At 47.7% G+C, this 19,215-nt stretch overlaps 1 protein-coding gene across 6 annotated transcripts in view; it reads left to right on the forward strand.

Annotated features, from left to right (window-relative positions):
• LRIG1 (leucine rich repeats and immunoglobulin like domains 1) overlaps nucleotides 1–19,215 on the forward strand; it is a 114,844-nt gene that overhangs the window by 24,056 nt on the left and 71,573 nt on the right. For 3 of the 6 annotated variants that reach the window (XM_036266088.1, XM_036266084.1, XM_036266086.1), the window contains exons 2-3: nucleotides 13,315–13,386; nucleotides 19,064–19,141. In XM_036266088.1, coding sequence (XP_036121981.1) covers nucleotides 13,315–13,386; nucleotides 19,064–19,141 — 150 coding nt within the window. Of the gene's footprint in view, nucleotides 1–5,191; nucleotides 5,311–13,314; nucleotides 13,387–19,063; nucleotides 19,142–19,215 lie in introns of those variants that run through there. The other 3 variants (XM_036266087.1, XM_036266089.1, XM_036266085.1) reach the window with 3 other exon arrangements.

Below are 19,215 nucleotides of genomic sequence, written 5' to 3' on the forward strand. Positions count from 1 at the left end.
GTGTTCCCTTGGAAGAAGCCAACACAACCCACGGAGGGGGCTGCATTTCAGCGCCCATGGCAGAGGGGATTGAGGACTTTGAATGATGGTGAGAGACCTGGAGTAATCTACTCGGGCCCCTGGTTTCCTCTGGCCTTTTTTCAGAGGTCTCAAGGGCCTAATAAAGTCTATATTAATGGACTGGTGATCTCTTATGACTTGCCTGGGGAGGGGAATTGAGTCTCGGCCTTTATTTGGAGGAGGGGAGGCTGCGGGACGAAGACACCATAAAGGGTGACGGAGGAGGGAGTTTAGAATTGGAGCTGACAGACGGCCGGCATGTATTCCTCCGAGCCTCACGGACCTTTGGGTGCTGGTTTCTGGATTAGCCCTGTGTGAGTCAGGCACACGTAGAAATGCCTGGGCATGGTGCTAGGGGCTTTGCTCCTGTGCAGGGTAGGCGCCTGCCGCGGGGAGAGAGCAGGCGCCTGTTTCCTTCCCTGTCCGTCATCGCCCTCGGTGCAGGGCCATTTGATATTGGCAGTCCTGCGTGTACGTGGGCCGCTTATTCTCAAGCTGCCAGGATTATTGCTGACGCAGACCATGGGCCCCACAGCCAACCTCCTGATGGAAATGGGAGAAAAGAAATTCAAGCTGTAAATGAATCTGTTTTGGGGCTTTGTAGCAGCAAATTACGTGAATGAGTGAATTGAAAAAGTGCCTGGTTTATACCATTGTGTGATGGGTCTACCATTTGTTTCATTCCCCTGGAAATAAAAGCTTTTCTGAGGTGTTTGTGACCTTACAAACCACCCTGATGAGTTTGCAGGAGTCCCTGCAAGAAGCTCCTGGGTTTCAGAATGGGTGCCAGCTTAAACCTAACCAAACCCAAACCTGCTTTGGCTTATTGATCCTGGTGGAGTTGACTGCAAGGCAGTGCAGTTGCCAACACAGTTTTGCAGAGTCATGCTTGTGTGGTCACGTGGACCAGACCTGGGTTTGGAGCACCTTTGTTTGCCTTGACAGTATTTCAGAACCGGGTGTGGGAATGTGGGGAGATAGTCTTAGCTAGAGACCAGGCTGGATGTCATAGTTGAATGCCTTATTGGGCAAACTCGGCCCCACCCTGAGCCATGCTTTGTTTGATCCCCTATATCTCAGAATTCGTCTGCCCTCTAATTGAGGAGGGTTTATGATGCCAGTTTGGTTAGTGTGAAGTATGCCCAAGTAACTCAAACCTTCTCCTCCCCCTAAGGAAGCGTGCTTATCAGAAGGACGTCCTGATGGACTTACTTGACTTGGGTAACCACTTGGGTTTGATGACATTATCTTTAAAAAAGGAACGACGGGCCCTGGATGGTTTGGCTCAGTGGTTAGAGCGTTGGCCTTTGGTCCAGAGAGACCCGGGTTCGGTTCCCACTAAGGGCACGTACCTCGGTTGCAGTTTGTCCCCAGTCCTGGTTGGGTCGTGTGGGTGGCAACCACTTGATGTGTCCCTTTCATGTCGATGTTTCTCTCTCTCTCTCTCTCTCTCTCCCTCCCACTCTATCTGAACAAAATATCAAAAAATGTCCTCGGGTGAGGATAAAAAAAAAAAAGGAATGATGGTAGGAGCTGGGAAGGGGTGTGTGGGTTCATCACATAACAAGTGTTAGGCAAAGAAGTGGCAGCCCTTTATAGGGAAGCTGCTTTGATGTAGCTGAGCATGTCCGATGTCTAGGTTTGCTGTGACCCATGGCCTCAACTTCCTGCTGAGTTGGGGACTGAATGGCTCTCGTCTCTCCCAGCACATAGGATACAGAGCATTCGGAAGTCCACGTGCTGTTTCTGAGGTTTCTGCAGCGTGTAACTGGAACTCCAAAAGGAGTCACGCTTGAGTTTTGTAGAGCTTTTATTCAACTTTTGCTGGTGATTTACTTTAAAAACAGACTGACATCTTGCAGATACCTGTGTTCATTATTTGGTTAAGGTATAGTTTAGCAAGTGGAATTTACTGCTGGGATCTACCTTTTAAGATGCAACTTTGGGAGTAAATGGCCTGGAACTGCAAACTGTCGGGAGGTGGGGGTGGGGGGGCTCTTGGCTTTGTGATGCCCTGGCATGGGTGAAGGTAGTGGACCATGTGGAAGAGTTGAGGCATCCTGTTGAGAGGATTTCGTGAATGGTTTTTTGTTTCGTTTTTTTATCCTCACCTGAGGACATTTTTGCATGTATCTTCGGATAGAGTGGGAGGGAAGGAGCTGGGGAAGAGAGAGAGAGAGAGAAACATCACTGGTTGCCACCCACATGACCCCGACCGGGGCCAGGGACAAACTGCAACCGAGGTACGTGCCCTTAGCGGGAACTGAACCCAGGGCTCTCTGGTCCACGGGCCGATGCTCTAACCGCTGAGCCAAATTGGCCAGGGTGGTTTATTTTTTATTTTTTATTTAAATCCTCACCTGAGGATATTTTTCCATTTATCTTCAGATAAAGTGGAGGGGGCGGAGAAGGGGGGGGAGAGAGAGAGAGAGAGAAACATCGATGTGAGAGAAACACATCGATTGATTGCCTCTTGCACGACCCCGACCAGGGCCTGGGCCTGAACCGAAACCGAGGTACCTGCCCTTGACCGGAATCGAACCCGAGACTCTGGTCTGAGGGCCGACACTCTACCTGCTGAGCCAAATTGGCCAGGGCTTATTTTTTTTTCTTAACGAAGAAATGAAAGTATATTGTTGCTCAGTCATTTTCACGGCAAGTTATCCATTTGACATAGTAAAGTTGTCATAATGTTCAAGGGTGGAGGTTACATGCATCATCTGATTCTTGATTTCAGTGAAACGGAAGTGGCATACTGTAATAGCAAAAAGCAGTTTGTGCAAAATAATGCATGCTGAGCTCCCGTGTGGTTACACCTTGACCAGTGTCTTCCGGCCGTTGCAACCCCGGCGCCAGAGGTGGCTGTGCCCCAAGAAGACAGTGGGATGAACTAGGTTGACAGTGTTTCATGATGTCTCAATATCGCAGGAAGAGAAACGTCTTCTCTTGGCTTCAAGGAAGTGTTTCATGACACACAGACTTTAGAAACTCCATGGAAAAGTTGACAGAACAAGATCCCACATTGATAAGCTAGTGAATAAAGTAGCGACTTAACTGTTAGCCAGAAGGCTGACCTTCTGAAACTGCACATTTTCTTTAATCCTCACCCAAGGATGTGTTTATTGATTTGGAGGCGGGGAAGAAAGAGAGAGAGAGGGAGACGCAACAGCTGGTTGCCTTCTATACATGCCATGGCTGGGGATTGGACCTACGGCAGTTTGGTGCCCAGCATGACGCTCAACCTGCTGAGCCCCCGGCCGGGCAGAGTGATCTTTGTTGTGAAGGGTTGAGGTAGCTGGGAAAGAGAGGGAGGATAAACCTAGGAGATAATATTTAATATTTGAAACCTAGAAGATGGTGTTGAAAACCTAGAAGAGAAGATAGTGTTGAGAATGCCTGGTAATATTTGAAGAAATCTTGCATTTAATACATTTGTAATGTGGAGTATCTGGGTGAAAGGAAACCTGGATTCTTGTATCAGCTTCCTGGCTTTTTGGATGCTTGGGCTTTGCATCGGCACAGAGATGTTAGGAGTAGTGAGTAGTGGGTGTGACTTCAGTTGGAAATATGAAAAGTGCATGCAAGTTCCCTGAAAGCTGACAGGGACGCCGGCGCACACCCCTGGGACACGGCTCCCCAGGGAGGATTTCCATACGAGCAGCTCTGGTCTAGGGGCACAGCCACTGGTGTCATTTGTCCCTTAAAGTATTCATGTGGGCGTGGGAGGGAAGAGATGCCGATAACACTAAGGTAAGCTGTTTTTACAGATGTATTTCCTTAAAAATGAAAGCACTTTCATTTCCTTCTTCCTCTCCTTTAAGGGACAACGAGGCAACTTACTATATATTGCTTTTTGTAACCAAAGTGTTTTTGCCTAACATTGCCCTCCAACAGCAGCAAACCCTGCTGACTAAGCATGGAGTTAACAGTTTTTTGTTTGTTTTTAATCTTTTGGTGTACATTTCTATAACATGAGGGTCACATACTCTGCTCTGCACTGATTGGATAATGTTAGCATCTGAACTGTCGAAAGGAGGGTTAAAAGAGCCACAGAATGCTTGGTCCTTGACTGGTTCTAGGAAACATGTAGACAAGCGTTTAGAGTGGCGTGTAATGCCCAAATGGGGGGAGGGGGTTTTGTTTGTTTTTCATATTTTAACGTGTGTCTTTTGTACTCGGGGGGAGTAATTTTTTTTTTATTGTTGAAAGCATTACAAATGCTCCTCTTTCCCCCCCATCGGCCCCCTCATTCCCGCTCAGGGGGAGCAATATGTTATGGAGGCTTCATTTCTGAAGAAGCTAGCATCACTGGTGCAGTGTCCTCATCTCTTTGTCCAGTGAAACCCTTGGCTGTGCTTTCCGCCAGAAAGGCAGGCTTGGGACCTGGCCAGCAGTGCTTTCTGTGGGCTGTGTGAAAAGTGTTTTCTGCTCTGATAGTGAGTTCCTCTCAGGGCCTTTAGGTGTGGGTGCGAAGTGGGCGGATCACAGTGTGAAGGAGGGAACCATTCATTACTGTTGGCTGGTGATTGTGCCAGTTTCTACACGAGTTCTGTTGGGAGACACATTCAGTCAAAGACGTGTTCATAAGATGCTGCTAGTTTACAACTTTCTTTTTAAAAACATTTTTTCCCTTTATCAATTTTAGAGAAAGAGGAAGGGAGAGGGGGAGAGAGGGAGAGAGAGAGAGAGAGAGAGAAACATCGATGAGAGAGAACATCGATTGGCCGCCTCCTTCATGCCCCCCACTGGGGATCGGGCCCACAGCCTGGGCTTGTGCCCTGCTCGGGAATCGAACCAGTGACCTCTGGTGCATGGGTCGACGCTCAACCGCTGAGCCACACCAGCTGGGCTAGTTTGCAATTTCATATGTAAACCCCAAGTTAATGAATTTTAAAGCTGCATCACACTTTTAATAAACACCCTTTATGTTACAGTAGTGGTTTTACAGGAAGCTAATCTCCACGTGGATGTTTATGAGGGCAGAGGGGTGCAGGTGGGAGTGTTAGGAAAGGAAAGCAGTATTCCGTGACCAGAGGCGTGCTGGTGGACTTGACAATTGGTGAACCAAGGATTCCAAATGTATCCACTAGAGTAATGTGTCTCTTACTTCCCTCCCCTTTGCCCAGCTTGCTTCACCTGCTACAGAAGCAGCAGCTACTGCTTCCTGCTTCAGCAGATCAAAGTGTTCAGTTCGGAGCCTCCTTCATCCTTCCCCTGCAGAAACTCCAGCCTCTGAGTGTGTCCCCGGAGGTGAGCACATTTCCGTCCCCTCCAGGTCATGATTGATAGGCCCTCTGCTCTCTGCTGTCACCGAAGCACCTGTGCCCCAGGAGGTGAGGGCTATACTTGGGAAGAGATTGATTGACAGGGAGGGAGTACCTGGCTCCTAGGCACCCACTACCCTCTGTTCCGAAGAATGGGCTGGGCTTTTGGGTCAAGTGAAAGTGTGCTGGATGGTGTCTGGCAGTGGTGGAAGGGTCCTGTTGTGGAGGTGATGAGTTTGGAAAGTCCTCTAGAGCTAGGGGACTCTGAAAGGGCAGATTTGTGATCCCTTTTCAGAGATGATAAAGTAGAGACTAGGTGACCAGACTGCTGACCTCTCACCTCTCTTCCCCCTGCCCAGTCCCCTGCAAAGCCACTGCTGTAGCAGTCAGACCAGATGGTGGCTGTAGGCTGGTCTTCCCTGCTGGGTGGCCGTGGTGGTGTTCCCTTTGTGGCAGGCGGTGGGGGCGTCAGCCTGTGGCCAGCAGTGACTCCCTATGCAGACGCCCTTTGTTTGTGGAGTGCCCACTGACTGCAGAGCCGGTGCGGCTCCAGCGCCCCAACTAATTGGATTAGTTTGTCTCAGGGGTTAATGATGCACATACCATATTTAACAAGAGACTGTTATGGGAGATTTGTGGGCTCTCCCAGGACCACCCGACAACCAAGCATGAGAGTGCTTAAATAACAAAATTACATCACACCCGATTACTTTGTCTCTCTTTAGCCAAAATCTTAGTTTGGTAGGAAGAACAGATCCTAGAGTCTCCTGTTTTAGGGATGTCATGGAAAGCAAATGCTGATTGCTTTCGGGGTGGTGGGGTTTGGACTGCTATAGTCAAAACCTGAAGTAGGTGAGCAAGGAGACCTCTGCTTCTGTGGAAGTCAGCTTGAATGCCCTGAAGATGCACATGGCGAGGGCCTGGCACCGTGCTTCCTGAGGGACATGTGACCCTCGGCTTCACTGACAGGTGGGCTGTGGTCTGGCAGCTTGTGACTGGCTCCGCTCCTCGTCTTGGCTCTGAAACTGCTGTGTCCTCTGTCTTGTTTCTCTCCTTTCTAGGAGGTCCTGACTTCTTGGCTCGTTTTTAAACTGCTTACCCTCTACTCCCTATTTCACAATTCTAGCCTTATTTCCCGGTACTCTTCCTAAAAACAGTGGTCTTGTCCTACTCTTCCCCCAGGTTTTAGCTAAGGTTTTTCTGATAAACCTTTCTTATCACACCCGATTTCCCCGGCTCTGAACGCCCTCTGGCAGGGATGCCACACGCGTGCTTGCGGGGCCAGGCAGGTGCTGCGCCGGAGGGGGAGGGCCGTGGGCATGTGTGCGGGGCAGTGCAGCGGAGAGGTCCGTGGTCCCCTGGAGTATTTGCTAACTAAAGGGTTGCTGCTGTCAGGAGTGCTGGCTCAGTGGCTATTTTCAAGAGAAACTGAAACTTATTTATTTTTTGGTGGAAACCTTAGGTTTCTCCAAACACTGTACAGTCACAAACAAATTTCCCTGAAGCCCACCTTTGGCCTAAGAGCCAGCAATATGCAGCTGCTGGCCGGCATTCACGGGCACTCGCCGCGTCAGAGCCTCTGGCTGTCGGTGTTTGGTCCAGAGTCCTCTCTGAGCAGGAGGTTGTGAACGCCTGGAGGTTACGGACTAGATCTTATCCGACCTGTATTAGAACTTATCGCAGCACAGTGTACATTGTAGACAAACACTCAGTTACTGTTTGTTGAATTAGATATCTGTTGGGTGCTAAAGGACAAAACTAGACCTGTATTCAGGTCACCCATGGCTGGGGTAAGATGTGTGAACTGTTAAGGTAGAGGGCACATGAGGTGACTCCTCTCAGATGATGTCTTAAGCATCAGAATTCAGAAGCCCACGCTGATTTCTATAGCTGATAGTAAGGAGTTAGAAGCAGGTGGTGACTCTGGGATCCTTATGTGGCTGGTGTGTATTATCTCTTCTTTTGAGTTGTTTGTACAACTTATTTGCATAGAGAATTACCTATGTAACATTGTCAAAGATTGAAGTAACTGTGATTCATTACTGACTTTCTTAAATATGATTGACCAAAAGTTTACAAAATGAGCTGTATGTATCGAGTTAATATCAGTGATTTTTGCAGAAACTGTACCCCCCCCCCCCAGCCTCATTTAGCTCACTGAAGAGAAATAGTAGGGCATTCAGAACCTTCTCCTAATAGGGATTTGGGGTGGGGCAGCCAGAGGGGTGATTGCAGTTTAAGATGCAGTTTCATTCTGTATATAAGCCTGTGTCAGGCTGTCTGGTTGTGGTGCTTGGTTAATGAGGGGAAGCATTGCAATAGAAGAAAAAGATAAGGGCATCTGATATTCTAGATGTTAAAAGAAATTTCTTATTCTCATAAAATCTTACAGTGTGAGTCTAGGGAACATGATGTTGTGTTTCATTAGAACTTGATGTGTACTGTGCATAATTCCTCAGAAGGTACAGATGCAGCAGAAATAGCCTTCAATGCATCAGGGATCAAATCATTTTTACAAAGTGCATGCTCTCCTCACACCTTTGACATTTCAAAGGACTGCTCTCTTTCTCAGGTGGTCCTATGGAGTTGACTCCTTTTAAAATTGGTGGCACTATGGAAAACAATATGGTGTTACCTCAAAAAATTAAAAATTGAACTTCCATTTGACCCAGTGATCCCACTTCTAGGAATATACCCTATGAAGCCTGAAACACCAATCAGAAAGAATGTATGTACCCCCATGTTCATAGCAGCACTATTTACAATAGCTAAGATCTGGAAACAGCCCAAATGTCCGTGGATAAAATGGACGAATGGATAAAAAAGCTGTGGTACATATACACAATGGAGTACTATGCAGCTGAAAGAAACAAAGATCTCTTATCCTTTGAGACGACATGGAGGGCCCTGGAAAGTATCATCCTAAGCAAAACAAGCCAAACAGAGAAAGACAAGTATCATATGATCTCACTTATTTGTGGTATATAATGAACATAACAGTCTGAGGAATGGGGTAGTCCCAGAGACGTGGAAGTGGGGTACAGACTGACAATCCCCAGAAGGAGGGGGTGGTGGGGGAGAGATAAACCACAGAACTTATATGCATGTCTGCATGAACAAAGGACATGGACAGCAAAGCTGGGGACAGGGCAGGAAGGAAGGGGAAGGGGGAAATCAGTGGGGGAAAAAGGAGAAACATCTGTAACAAAAATTAATTAATTAAAATTTAAAAAATAAATAAATAAAGTAAAATTGGCAGCAGACTCTACAGTTCCTGAGGGTAAGAAGAGATGTCCATCTGGAGTCCACAGCTTACCGAGAAATAAGAGGTTCCTGAGCTAGCCCTGGGTGCCCCAGTAGCGCTCAATAGTGGGTCATTGGATTGCATCTGAAAGCTTAAAATATGCAAAGTGCGGTGCTGGTCAGAAGTCCAGACAGGGTTGAGTAATGGGAAGTAGCCTGGCCTGGAAACCAAAATGAATATGAAAACCTCCTTCCTCGGGGAATGCTTGCCACAAAATTAGGACCAGTTCCTTCCACTGTGAATTATGATTCCTGTTAATGTTGAAATACAGCCATGCGTGGCACCGCTCTTCCCGGTGTGGCGGTGTCGGTGATCTGTGAGTATCGCCTGCTTTTGAGGATGAGTGCTAATCATGCCTGAGACGTGGGCCTGCCTCCTCATTGCAGCTTGCTCAAGAGCAAATGGAACTTTTATCCCTCAGCTTCCAAGGAGTCAATGAGTTATTGTTTGTCAGCCAAGTTTCTAATATGTGGTTCTGGTTGTAATCCAGGAAGGTGCTGGTCAGATTATGTAAATATTGATTAAGCCTATAGAATAACACTCACAGAGCATTTTTAAAAGGTGTCTTCCTAGTGAATTGAGTTTTCCAAGGTCTTTTCCTCTGTTGGGATAGTTAAGAACTTTGAGCTCCTAAAAGACATGGGCTAATGTCCACCTCCCCACCACATTTTTTAACAAAGGTCTTGAATTATTGGGAAATTCAAATTTATTGTTAAAATCCAAGTTTCTCATCTAGGCGACATTTCACTTTATATGTTTGTTGATGATTTCATGATTTGGAAATATTTGTGATCACTCCATGACTCAGATATAGCACGGTTTAACGGCATTTCAGGGTTGCTGGGAGGGTCCTCGTCTGCAACGTGCACTGTGGCTTGTGGGACCGAGGAGCTGAATTCTAAATTAGTTTAAATAGAAACGTCGGTAGCCGCATGGCTAGTAGCTACTGAGTGGGACAGCACAGGTTTAATAATGGGGGGGTTCTCAGCTACTTACAGCCTTCATTCCTCTAGTTTGGTGGGTTTGGGGTTAGGAGGACTTGTTAGGAAAAGTGCTCAGCAGGCAGATTGTGCCGTTAAACAGTTTGCTTTTCAGACACAGATAAAACCTGGATAAAACTTGAGCTGTTCTCGGCCAAGGTGCCTCTTGTGTGTGCTGCAAAGTGTGGGCCGACGGTCATCTTTCAGCAGATTAGCTGAAAGAATATCTGTGGCTGGGCTCCACTGTTCAAAGATTTGCGCACCCTTTGTACGCGAACAGGGACAATTTGTGTTATGACAGTGGCTGACAAAATGTTCAATGAAAGCTGCAATTGGCAGAAACTAAATTCCCTGAGGTTTCTTTCCACTCCTCTTTGCTACTGAAAGGTACATCTGTCCTGCTGACAGATGACTTGTTTTGACAGGAGAATCTGAAGCCTTCAGCTTAAGACGCATTCAGATGTCCAGCTGGGTAAGGGGTGCTCGTGTTTGTAGACGTGAGTGCGGTACTTTTGATTTGTGTACATGTCAGCTGCCACCTGAGAGAGCGTCCTCGTTAAAGGGTTTTTGCTGATCAACTCTTTGGCTGTTTTGAGAACTAAGATGAAAATTCATATCCTTTTCTGAACAGGCTGAATAAATGTAGTGCTTTAACATTGGAAAATAAGTGTCGGTAAGCTTAGCAGTCAAAGAGCTAAAAAAAACTTTATTTAAAAATTGTCCTGGAGCCCTTGCCAGTGTTGCTCAGTGGTTAGAGTGTCGGCCCGAGCACCAGAGGGTTGTGGGTTTCATTCCAGTCAAGGGCACATACCTAGGTTGCAGGTTTGATCCCCTGCCCCAGTCGAGGTGTGTGCAGGAGGCTCTCTCACATAACCCCTCCCCCCCTTACATGCTCTCTGAAACTCAGTGGAAAAAATATCCCCAGGTAAGATTAACGACAAAAAAATTGTCCTGGAAAAATTAATTGATAATTTTGAAAATATTGAAAATAAATTTGAAAATATTGATAGCAGCAATCCCCAAAAGATGGAAACAACCCAAATGCCCATTAGTTATTGAATGGATAAATAAAATGTGTGTGTACACACGTGAGTATTATTTAGCCCTGAAAAGGAAGGACATTCTCACATGTGCTACAACATGGTTGAACCTTGAGGATATCACACTAAGAGAAAAAAGAAGCCAGAAACAAAAGCACAAATACTGTATGGTTTCACTTATAGGAGGTACCTAGAATCATCACCTTTCACAGAGACAAAGTAGAATGGAGGTTACCAGGCCTGGGGTGGGAGATAGGGGAGGATAGGGAGTTCGTGTTGAAGATTATTGTGCATTGAATTGTACACTTTAAAATGGTTAAGACAGTACATTTTATGTTATCTTTAGAGACAGTCTGCTTGGTGTCCGTTTGGTGATACATGGTGTTTCTAGTTCTTTGAACGTTGACATGGCATCACATCCAGGCTGACTCACTGAGAGCTTCAAATTTCAACTTATAAATATATTCATCTTCATTGCTACTTACTGGGATCTCAGTGTTAGGTCCTGATGCTATTTGGCTTCTTGATAAGACCAGCTCATGGAAGACCCTTTTTCAAGTAGCTTTAAGTGATTTCATTCCAGATCATTTAAAAGGAGGCTGCCAGTTAATTGCCTGAGACCCAGTTCCTGTGACCCCACTCCACCCCAGCTACATGTATAAGCCAGAAGAAAAAGTCATTCATTTGGAACCTAGTAGCCCCAAGAGCAGTGGTCTAGGTAGAGGTTGAAAACTGGTGCTCCTCAAGCCAGATGCGGTCTGCACACGTATTTTGTGTGGCCCTTCTAGGGTTACTTTTTTTAAAAAAAGAGTTGAAAAGATTTCATGTAAGAATTCAGAGTTAGAGCGTCTCTTGACAATGGAGGAGACTGGTCTGCACTGGCCTTTTTTCTAGAGGCAGGAGCAGATGCCTGGTGGCAGGCAGGCGGACACTGCTGTGTGGCCTAGTCCACACCACAGGGTGACCGTCACATTCCTTGCCTGCTTCCAGGCTCTTGCCTTTGTGCTTTCTGAGTCTTTCTCTGTGCCTTCTCCAGCTCAGCACCTTCCATTGCCTTGGACAATGTAAATGTTATAGTCACTGTAAACTCACAGAATCTGTAGACACAGAAACGATATTTTAATCCTCCCCTTTTATGAGAATGTACTGAAAACAGGAGACAATTTCAGTCTCTCTGGTCCTTTGTCTGATATGGATTTTCTTTTCAGAGTCTAACCTGTTGATTTCTGTGTACCCCCAAGTGCATACAAGCTCACACTTGACTTCAACATGTGGTTTTAAAAATTACCACCTTCAATTTTTTATAGTAACATACTATCTGGACAAAGTGCTTTTCATTCAGGCTATGCCCCGAACACGATTAATTGCAGGTATAGTTTGACTTTTATTTAGATGAATGTCTTGAGTTGACAATGAAATGGCTATGGAGCTCTAGGTTAGTATTGATTGCAATGTCTCTGGAGTAAGTTTAAAAGATAGTTGCCACTTATGTGACACTGTGCCCCATAAGAGTTTAAGCTCATAATTAGTAGCACTGTTAATTGGCAGTGATGTCAATGGAATTAATAGCGGCCACAGGACTGGGTGAATTGTAGTGGCCGGGGGCAAGGTGTGCTGTGCCCGAGGCCCACTGGACCACCCCTCTGGAGCTTCTGTCCCTGTGGATTCATAACCTGGGTTGAGGGTTGGTCTGAGCGCTCACCTGAACACACATTTCCCAGCTCGTTGCACATATGCCTCTGAGGGTACAGCTAGGGGTGCAGGGGAGAGGGATGTCATTCTGAACAATTGTGACAGATGCCATCATCTTGAGAAGCCTGCTCACATGTGGCTTTCATTGCCTTTGGTTAACACCACCCATGAAATTCCTGTGACCATGTCTCTCTTGTGTGAGTGATCACCCCCAATATGTATTCATTGACAGTAGGAGTGCCATGCTCATAGTGTAGCTTTGTAATTGTGATCTTGCAGTGTTCATTTTCTTAATAGTCCCTTCAGCTTTGACTAGACATGTGAGCAATTTTTACTCCTAAGTTCTTGTTCATACAGGATTTCTCAACCTCTGAATATTACTACTGACACGTAGGACTGAGTACTTGTTTGTTGTTAAGGGTTATTCTGCTTAAGGTAGGATGTTAGCAGCACCTTTGGTTTCCACCCATCAGATGCCAGTAGCACCCCGTTCCCTGCAGCTGTGACAACTAAAAACCTCTCCAGACAGTGCCTACTGTCATCCCTGATTGAGAACCACTGACTTTTAGACAGTGAAGGGTCAGCCCCCGTCCCCTCCTTTTCTTTACTACTGCTTGGTGTTGGATGCATTAGTAAGACATCAATTAGAAAGTGCCTTTTAGAATAGTCTTGGCCTGGCACTAACCGTTTGGCCAGTGGGCAGAGAGCTGGCTCACCTGGAAATCCTTCACGTTGCTGAGTGGTGACATGGAACAACTAGAATCTGCGTGAGCTTAGCCGCATCAAGGTGACTTAGATTTTCACGCAGACCTGTTCCTAGAGGTGTAGCTGTAAATCTTAGGGCCGAAATAATGCCTGCGATGGGGGCAGTCATTTTGTTTGGGGGTGGAGTAGAAGATTCCTGAATTTTGGGTGTGTTGAAATGTTGATTCAGCTGTTTTTTTTTTTCTTTTCTTTTCCTCTCCCTTTACCAGAAACCTGAGTTACAACAAACTTTCTGAGATGGACCCTGCGGCTTTTGAGGACTTGCCAAATCTACAGGAAGTGTGAGTGCTTCCCCCCAAGTCTCTAGGGGCGGGGATGGAGCTCCTGGGAAAGCCTCCCCCTGCCGCAGCGTCCTGCCTGGACCAGCAGCCTGCGCTTGTCGGAAGGAGTGTCGTGTTGAGGTTGTGGTGACATGTGCTGCTCACTCAGCTGCCACCCCTCCCTTCCTCCTCGCTGCCATGCCGGGCGTGCGCCACCCGTCGATAAGGGCTCACTGGAAATCGCAGGAGCGTGGTGGGTTCCTCCTCTGGGGGCAGCTGTGTGGACCAGCTGGGTTAGCACGCCTGGCTGGTAGTTCCCCACAGTTTCCGGGGAGCCCGCCTCACCCTCCTTTCCCAGGAGGCAGAGGTACAGAAGAGTGGACTGTAGAGGCTTACCTTCTCTCCCATCTCCAAACCGCTGGGCACTGCTGCTTTGGAGGGCAGGCTGGCTGCCTCTGGCATTGTCCTTTAAATCACTCCTCAATCTTTTCCTCTTTTTCTTTTTTTAAATCCTCACCTGAGGACATTTTTGCATGTATCTTCAGATAGAGGGGAAGGGAGAGAGGAAGGAAGAGAGAGAGAAACATCGGTGTAAGAGAGACACATCGACTGGTTGCCACCCATACAACCCCAACCGGGGAGGGGGACAAACTGTAACCTAAGGTACGGACCCTTAGCGGGAACCGAACCCGGGTCTCCCTGGTCCGCGGGCTGATGCATTTACCGCTGAGCCAAACTGGCCAGGGCTCTTTTTCTTCTTTTTAATGTTAAGAATTCTGCTTTTAAAATGGATGTTAGGATTATCAGGAATTTAGTTCACAGGAACTTTAGGGTACTTCACATGGAACATGCATACCTACTGCAGAACATTGAAACCTATAGAAATATGTCAAGACCAATGAATTAGAATCACTGGTGTTACCACCCAGACACAACCATTGTGAACACTTAGTGAAAAACATACACTTCTACACATAGAATTTGGGGATCAGACTGTGGATGCAGCAGTCATAGCAGCACCCTGTTAACTTGGTGAATACGACCTCATTTGATCCTCACGCTGACTCTTGAATAGTACGTTATTCTCTTTGGGAGGAAATGGGAGCTGGGAAAGAGAGATGCATGTGTGCGGTGCTCCATGGTTGGCAGACCTGAGCGTTGAACTGAAATCCATTATTGCAAATCTCATGCATTTATCCCAGACACTGCACTACCCCAAATTTCCATACCCCTCATCCCTGCCCACAACATTCAACTGAAGTTTTCAAACACAGCCAATCCAGTGTTCATCAAGTTACACCACTCTTTTCTGCACCAGTCTTCACTTTCTGGGTACAGAGCATGTCCTCCTCCTCCAAACCCACACGTCCTCCAGGCTCAGCCTCTCGGCTCCCCTCACAGCTGGGCTTTTCTCCTCCCCCGAGCTCCTGTTCACGCAGAGTCAGGCGAGGCCCCGGCCCTCCTGTGCCGCTGTTTGGGGGAGATTTCTCTCCTGCCTCTGCCAGTGTACTGGGGAGGTCGGCCGGGCAAGCCGCTGTGCTGCGCTCCACGCTCCTCACTGTCACTCGACTTCTTCCACACTCGAGGGAACTGAGGTGTGGAGAACTGGCCAGAACTGCACAGCTAGTGAGTGGGAGACCCGGGCCTGCCCCTCTGGTCTCACTCCTGTCCTGGTCCTCTGTGGTCACGCTGCCTTCCCGAGTGCCGGTGTCATAGAGGCAGGAGAAAAACGTGTGGGTACAGTGTGGTGTAGTGGGAAAAACACGCTCCATGGAAAAACAGACCTGGGTGGAGGTCTGACCCTGCCCCTTACCGGACTGTGTCCCTGGACAGTTACATAGCGCCTCAGCGTCTCCTTTAGCTCTTCTGCAGCGTGGGCATAATAGCACATTACTGTTACTATTGCCATTGTTAATGGGACATGACGTCCGGATTATTTCTCTTCTGCTACCTTCTAATCACATAGCCACCCAAGCTGTGTGCATTGTTAAAAAACACATCCTTGAGGGCCCGTAGCTGAACCTCTTACCACTGTGACCGCCTCCAGTCCCTGGTGTCCCACCATGGGATGGGCGAGACGTTCCCCAGCACCCAGAGCTGCGGGACTTCCACTGATCGGAGTTCTGATGCCTGGTGGAGGGAGAAAGAGGCTCTCAGGAGTGAGGGGTGGGGAAGGAGAGTGAAGAAAAAAAATCATAGTTGACACACAGCTGCTTCTAAATGACCTGGGCTCAGGGTTTCCCAGGAGCTGTCGGTTCTTCTAAGCCCTGCAGAGCTGTGTGAGTCTGGAAATCTCAGCAAGGGAACCCCAGGCTGGCGGGCCACAGGCAGTGGTGTCTTTGCGGTGGTTTTATTTTGGAGGCCAGGACCACAGAACACCGTGGGCCGTTGGAGGGAAGTGAGCCTGCTGGAGGACACGAGGACACTTGTGCAGCTGCTGCTGGGCCCCACGGGCTCCACCGCCCACAGCTCTGAGGAAAGCCCAGCAGGAGGGCCTCTAGCCAGGGTCCCACATGGCCAGGCTTCTCTGTTAATAAGGGACTATTTATACCGTCCTCTTTAAAAAACTGGGATCACATTACTGCTGCCTGGCCGGAGAATGCTTAATGTGGGTGCTGCCGTGTGCTTTCCGGGCCGCTGACAAACTGTTCCTGCAGGCGGCGAGGCAGCCGGCGGGCCCTGCCGTTGGATATTTGTGGCTCCCTCTGTGTCTCAGGCTCGTGGTCCCGGTGTGTGTGCAGCGTGCTGAAGGGAGGGCTGGGATAACAAGGGGTGCCACAGCTTTTTGGCTGCGAATTACCACCACCTGTTAAGCATTTACCCTGTATCTGGCTATATCCTAAGCTGTTAAGTTTAAGTATTTCAGCTGGATCCTGCCAAAAACCTATGAAGTTGGTACTTATGTTATTTACATTTGTTGGAAGTGGAAACTAAGGCACAATAAGGTTAAGACACATGCTGAAGACCATTCAGTTGGTAAGGGGTAGGATTGGGGTTGTATGCACCCAGGTGTATCTGATTCAAAAATCCGAGCTGTATAGCCCCCTCCTAATAATTCCTGCTGCTCCGTAACAGTGCCTCAGTCTCTTCTTTGTGGCAGCATGATCATTTGTACCTTCCTCAGAGGGAGGCACGCCGTTCAGGGAGATGCACTAGAGCACTGGCTCAGAGCCGGGCACACAGGGAAATCCGCCCTTGTTACTGCTTCAGATTGAAGTGTCCCTGGGCTAAAACTTCTGTGTCTGGCCATCTGCTATATAAACTATTTCATAAAGCCTGAGATACATCTGTTATTTAGTATGCCCTATTCTCAGGTACCTAAAAGCACTAATAATAACCGTTATTGATTAAGTGGCCATGATCCCAAAACCTGTGCTCCTACTTATTATTGACGACTTATAAGAAACAGAACTGAAGTTCCAACTCCCTGCCCAACTTTGACTATTATTAATAGCAGCTCTCTTTGTATTTGGAAACAACTGAAGTGTCTGTGAATAGCAAAATGGCTAAATAAGTTGTGGGCCATTCGAACGATTTGGAGGAGTCCCTGCAGCACGTGAGAAGTGTGGCGATCTCTAACATGCGTTGCTGGGGAGAAGCTGGAACGAAACTGTCTCTAAGACGGGCGTCCGTGTTGTAGAAGCACACAGGTTTCTAGTAGCTGGCAGCGGGAGCTTCCTCCTGCAGCAGACCAGACGAGTGCAGGGCAGCTTGGCTCTCACTGTGTGTCCCTAGTGTTCTCTTTTGAAGGGGTCTCAAAATTTTACTGTGTGTTTATATAAGCTATTCAATAAATAAATAAGATGAACAACAAGAAGAAAAACCCCAAAGCTCTATAACCCAAAATTACTTGGGTTTGTTTTTCTTTGTTGAAGTCTAATTTGATTGGGTAATAATAAAGTACTCTAATGTGGCCTTTTTCCCCTCCACATCCAGGTCCTCCCTGGGGTCAGGCGGTCTGTGCTGCCCATTTGCCTGGCTCACCTCTCCCAGCTCAGGGTGTGGGCCACAATTCCGATTCGTGGTCTGCTGCATTAAGGCACTGCATGGTCTCACATCAGCAGGAAAAGATTCAGTTATAGAAGGCAGACATTGTAGAGGATTGTTAGGGCCCTGGAAGGAAGCAGATTTGGAGGGAGTGTGAAGGGCAGAAGACTGCACAGTTCTAGAATTCAGAAGATTTCATTAAACACAGTCTTAAATCCCTGCAGTCTCCTTCCTCATGGAGACTGTGCACACCTCCCCAGGGCCCTTCCCTGCAGGCTGGGCTGGGCTATTTTTGACTAGTCTCTATTTCAGTCTGGCAGGCGGGTCGTGTCACAGAGCCAGTTTGGCCTCCACTGCCTTCTGAGGATAGTATTCCTGTTTCAACAGGGAACAGGGCGGACAAAGAAAGCTATACTGTGGAGCTAACAGACGTACACTTAGCTGTTGGTTCTTTTCTGTAGACGTGATTGAGAAGGAACTGGCCATGCAGGCTCTGGGCTCCACCTGTCCTCCCTGTAAATCAAGCAGCCCTGTGCAGAGCAGAGCCCGTGATCTCTGCTCCGCGTGCTGACTCGGCCTCCGCTCCTCACCAAATGCCTCGTTTATCTTTAGCACTGGTCAGCTGCACCTGTACACCCTGCTTCCAGCCCTTTTGTCAAGATTGAACTATTATTATGCCCCCTTTCCTTGTTCATTTATTTCTGTGAACTTGGGTGGAGCAGCTTGTCATGTGTGCAGGAGAGTTGGCCTGAGACCAGGCTCATTCAGCCAAAGTTCCCCTGCAGGGAAGTCCATGCTGTTTGTTTCAGGTTTAAAGTCAAGTCAGATCATAAGCAGGCTGAAGCACAGCTGCCATGTCACCCCGGGACTAGGAGCTTTCCGCTTGCTGGTCTCCTCTGACTTGCGGTTGCACTCGGTTCAGCCTTGGATAGTGACTTGAACTGAACTTGAGTTAGAGAACTCACCTGTAAGGCAGGGAACAGTAGTAGTACCTAGTACCTAACTCAGGGTTGTGAAGATGAAGTTACGCAATGCATGTCCCGTGGTTGCTGCAGTTATAAAAAACAGAGGGTGCCCTGGCTGGTTTGGCTCAGCGGTTAGAGCGTCGGCCTGCAGTCCAGAGAGACCCGGTTCGGTTCCTGCTAAGGGCACGTACCTCGGTTGCAGTTTGTCCCCGGCCCTGGTTAGTCGTGCGGTGGCAGCCACTTGATGTGTCCCTTTCACGTTGATGTTTCTCTCTCTCTCTCTCTCTCTCTCTCTCTCCCACTCTATCTGAACAAAAAATGGAAAAATATCCTCGAGTGAGGATAAAAAACAAAACAAAAACCAGAGGGTGATGGGTAGGAATCTGGACTTTGGGGTTAGACTCCCAGGGCCACTTGGCACTTCCTGCTCATGCCCATCCTCAAATTATTTAACATCTCAGTGTTTCAGTGTCCCCATTAGTACGATGGAAATGTTCATGGGGTCTGCCCCCTAGGGCTCCAAAGATGAGTTAATGTGTTTAAAAGCCCTCAGAGCTCTGTCTGGGATATAGCAAACCCTCAATAAGTTGGCTGCTGCCATTAAATTATTATTACTATTACCACCATCCTCTGTGTTTTAGACTAAATCTCTAAGAAATGAAGAGTTCTTAAGCAGGCCTGTTGTGATGAATCTGAGGGTCTCTTAGTAATAAGCACATTGATGGCACTATCACGTATGCTGGCAGGTTCAGACCGAGGGAGGCTTCCAGTATCCCTGTACCAAGACGTGGACTGGGTCACTGCAGAGCTGGAAGAGAGAAGAGGTGAACAGAAACAGTCTGATTCAGGGGGGTCAGATAAGAGACTGTTAAAGTGATTAATTGTCCACTTCGGCACT

This window comes from Molossus molossus, unplaced genomic scaffold, assembly GCF_014108415.1.
Source record: "Molossus molossus isolate mMolMol1 unplaced genomic scaffold, mMolMol1.p scaffold_m16_p_18, whole genome shotgun sequence".
NCBI lineage: Eukaryota > Metazoa > Chordata > Mammalia > Chiroptera > Molossidae > Molossus > Molossus molossus.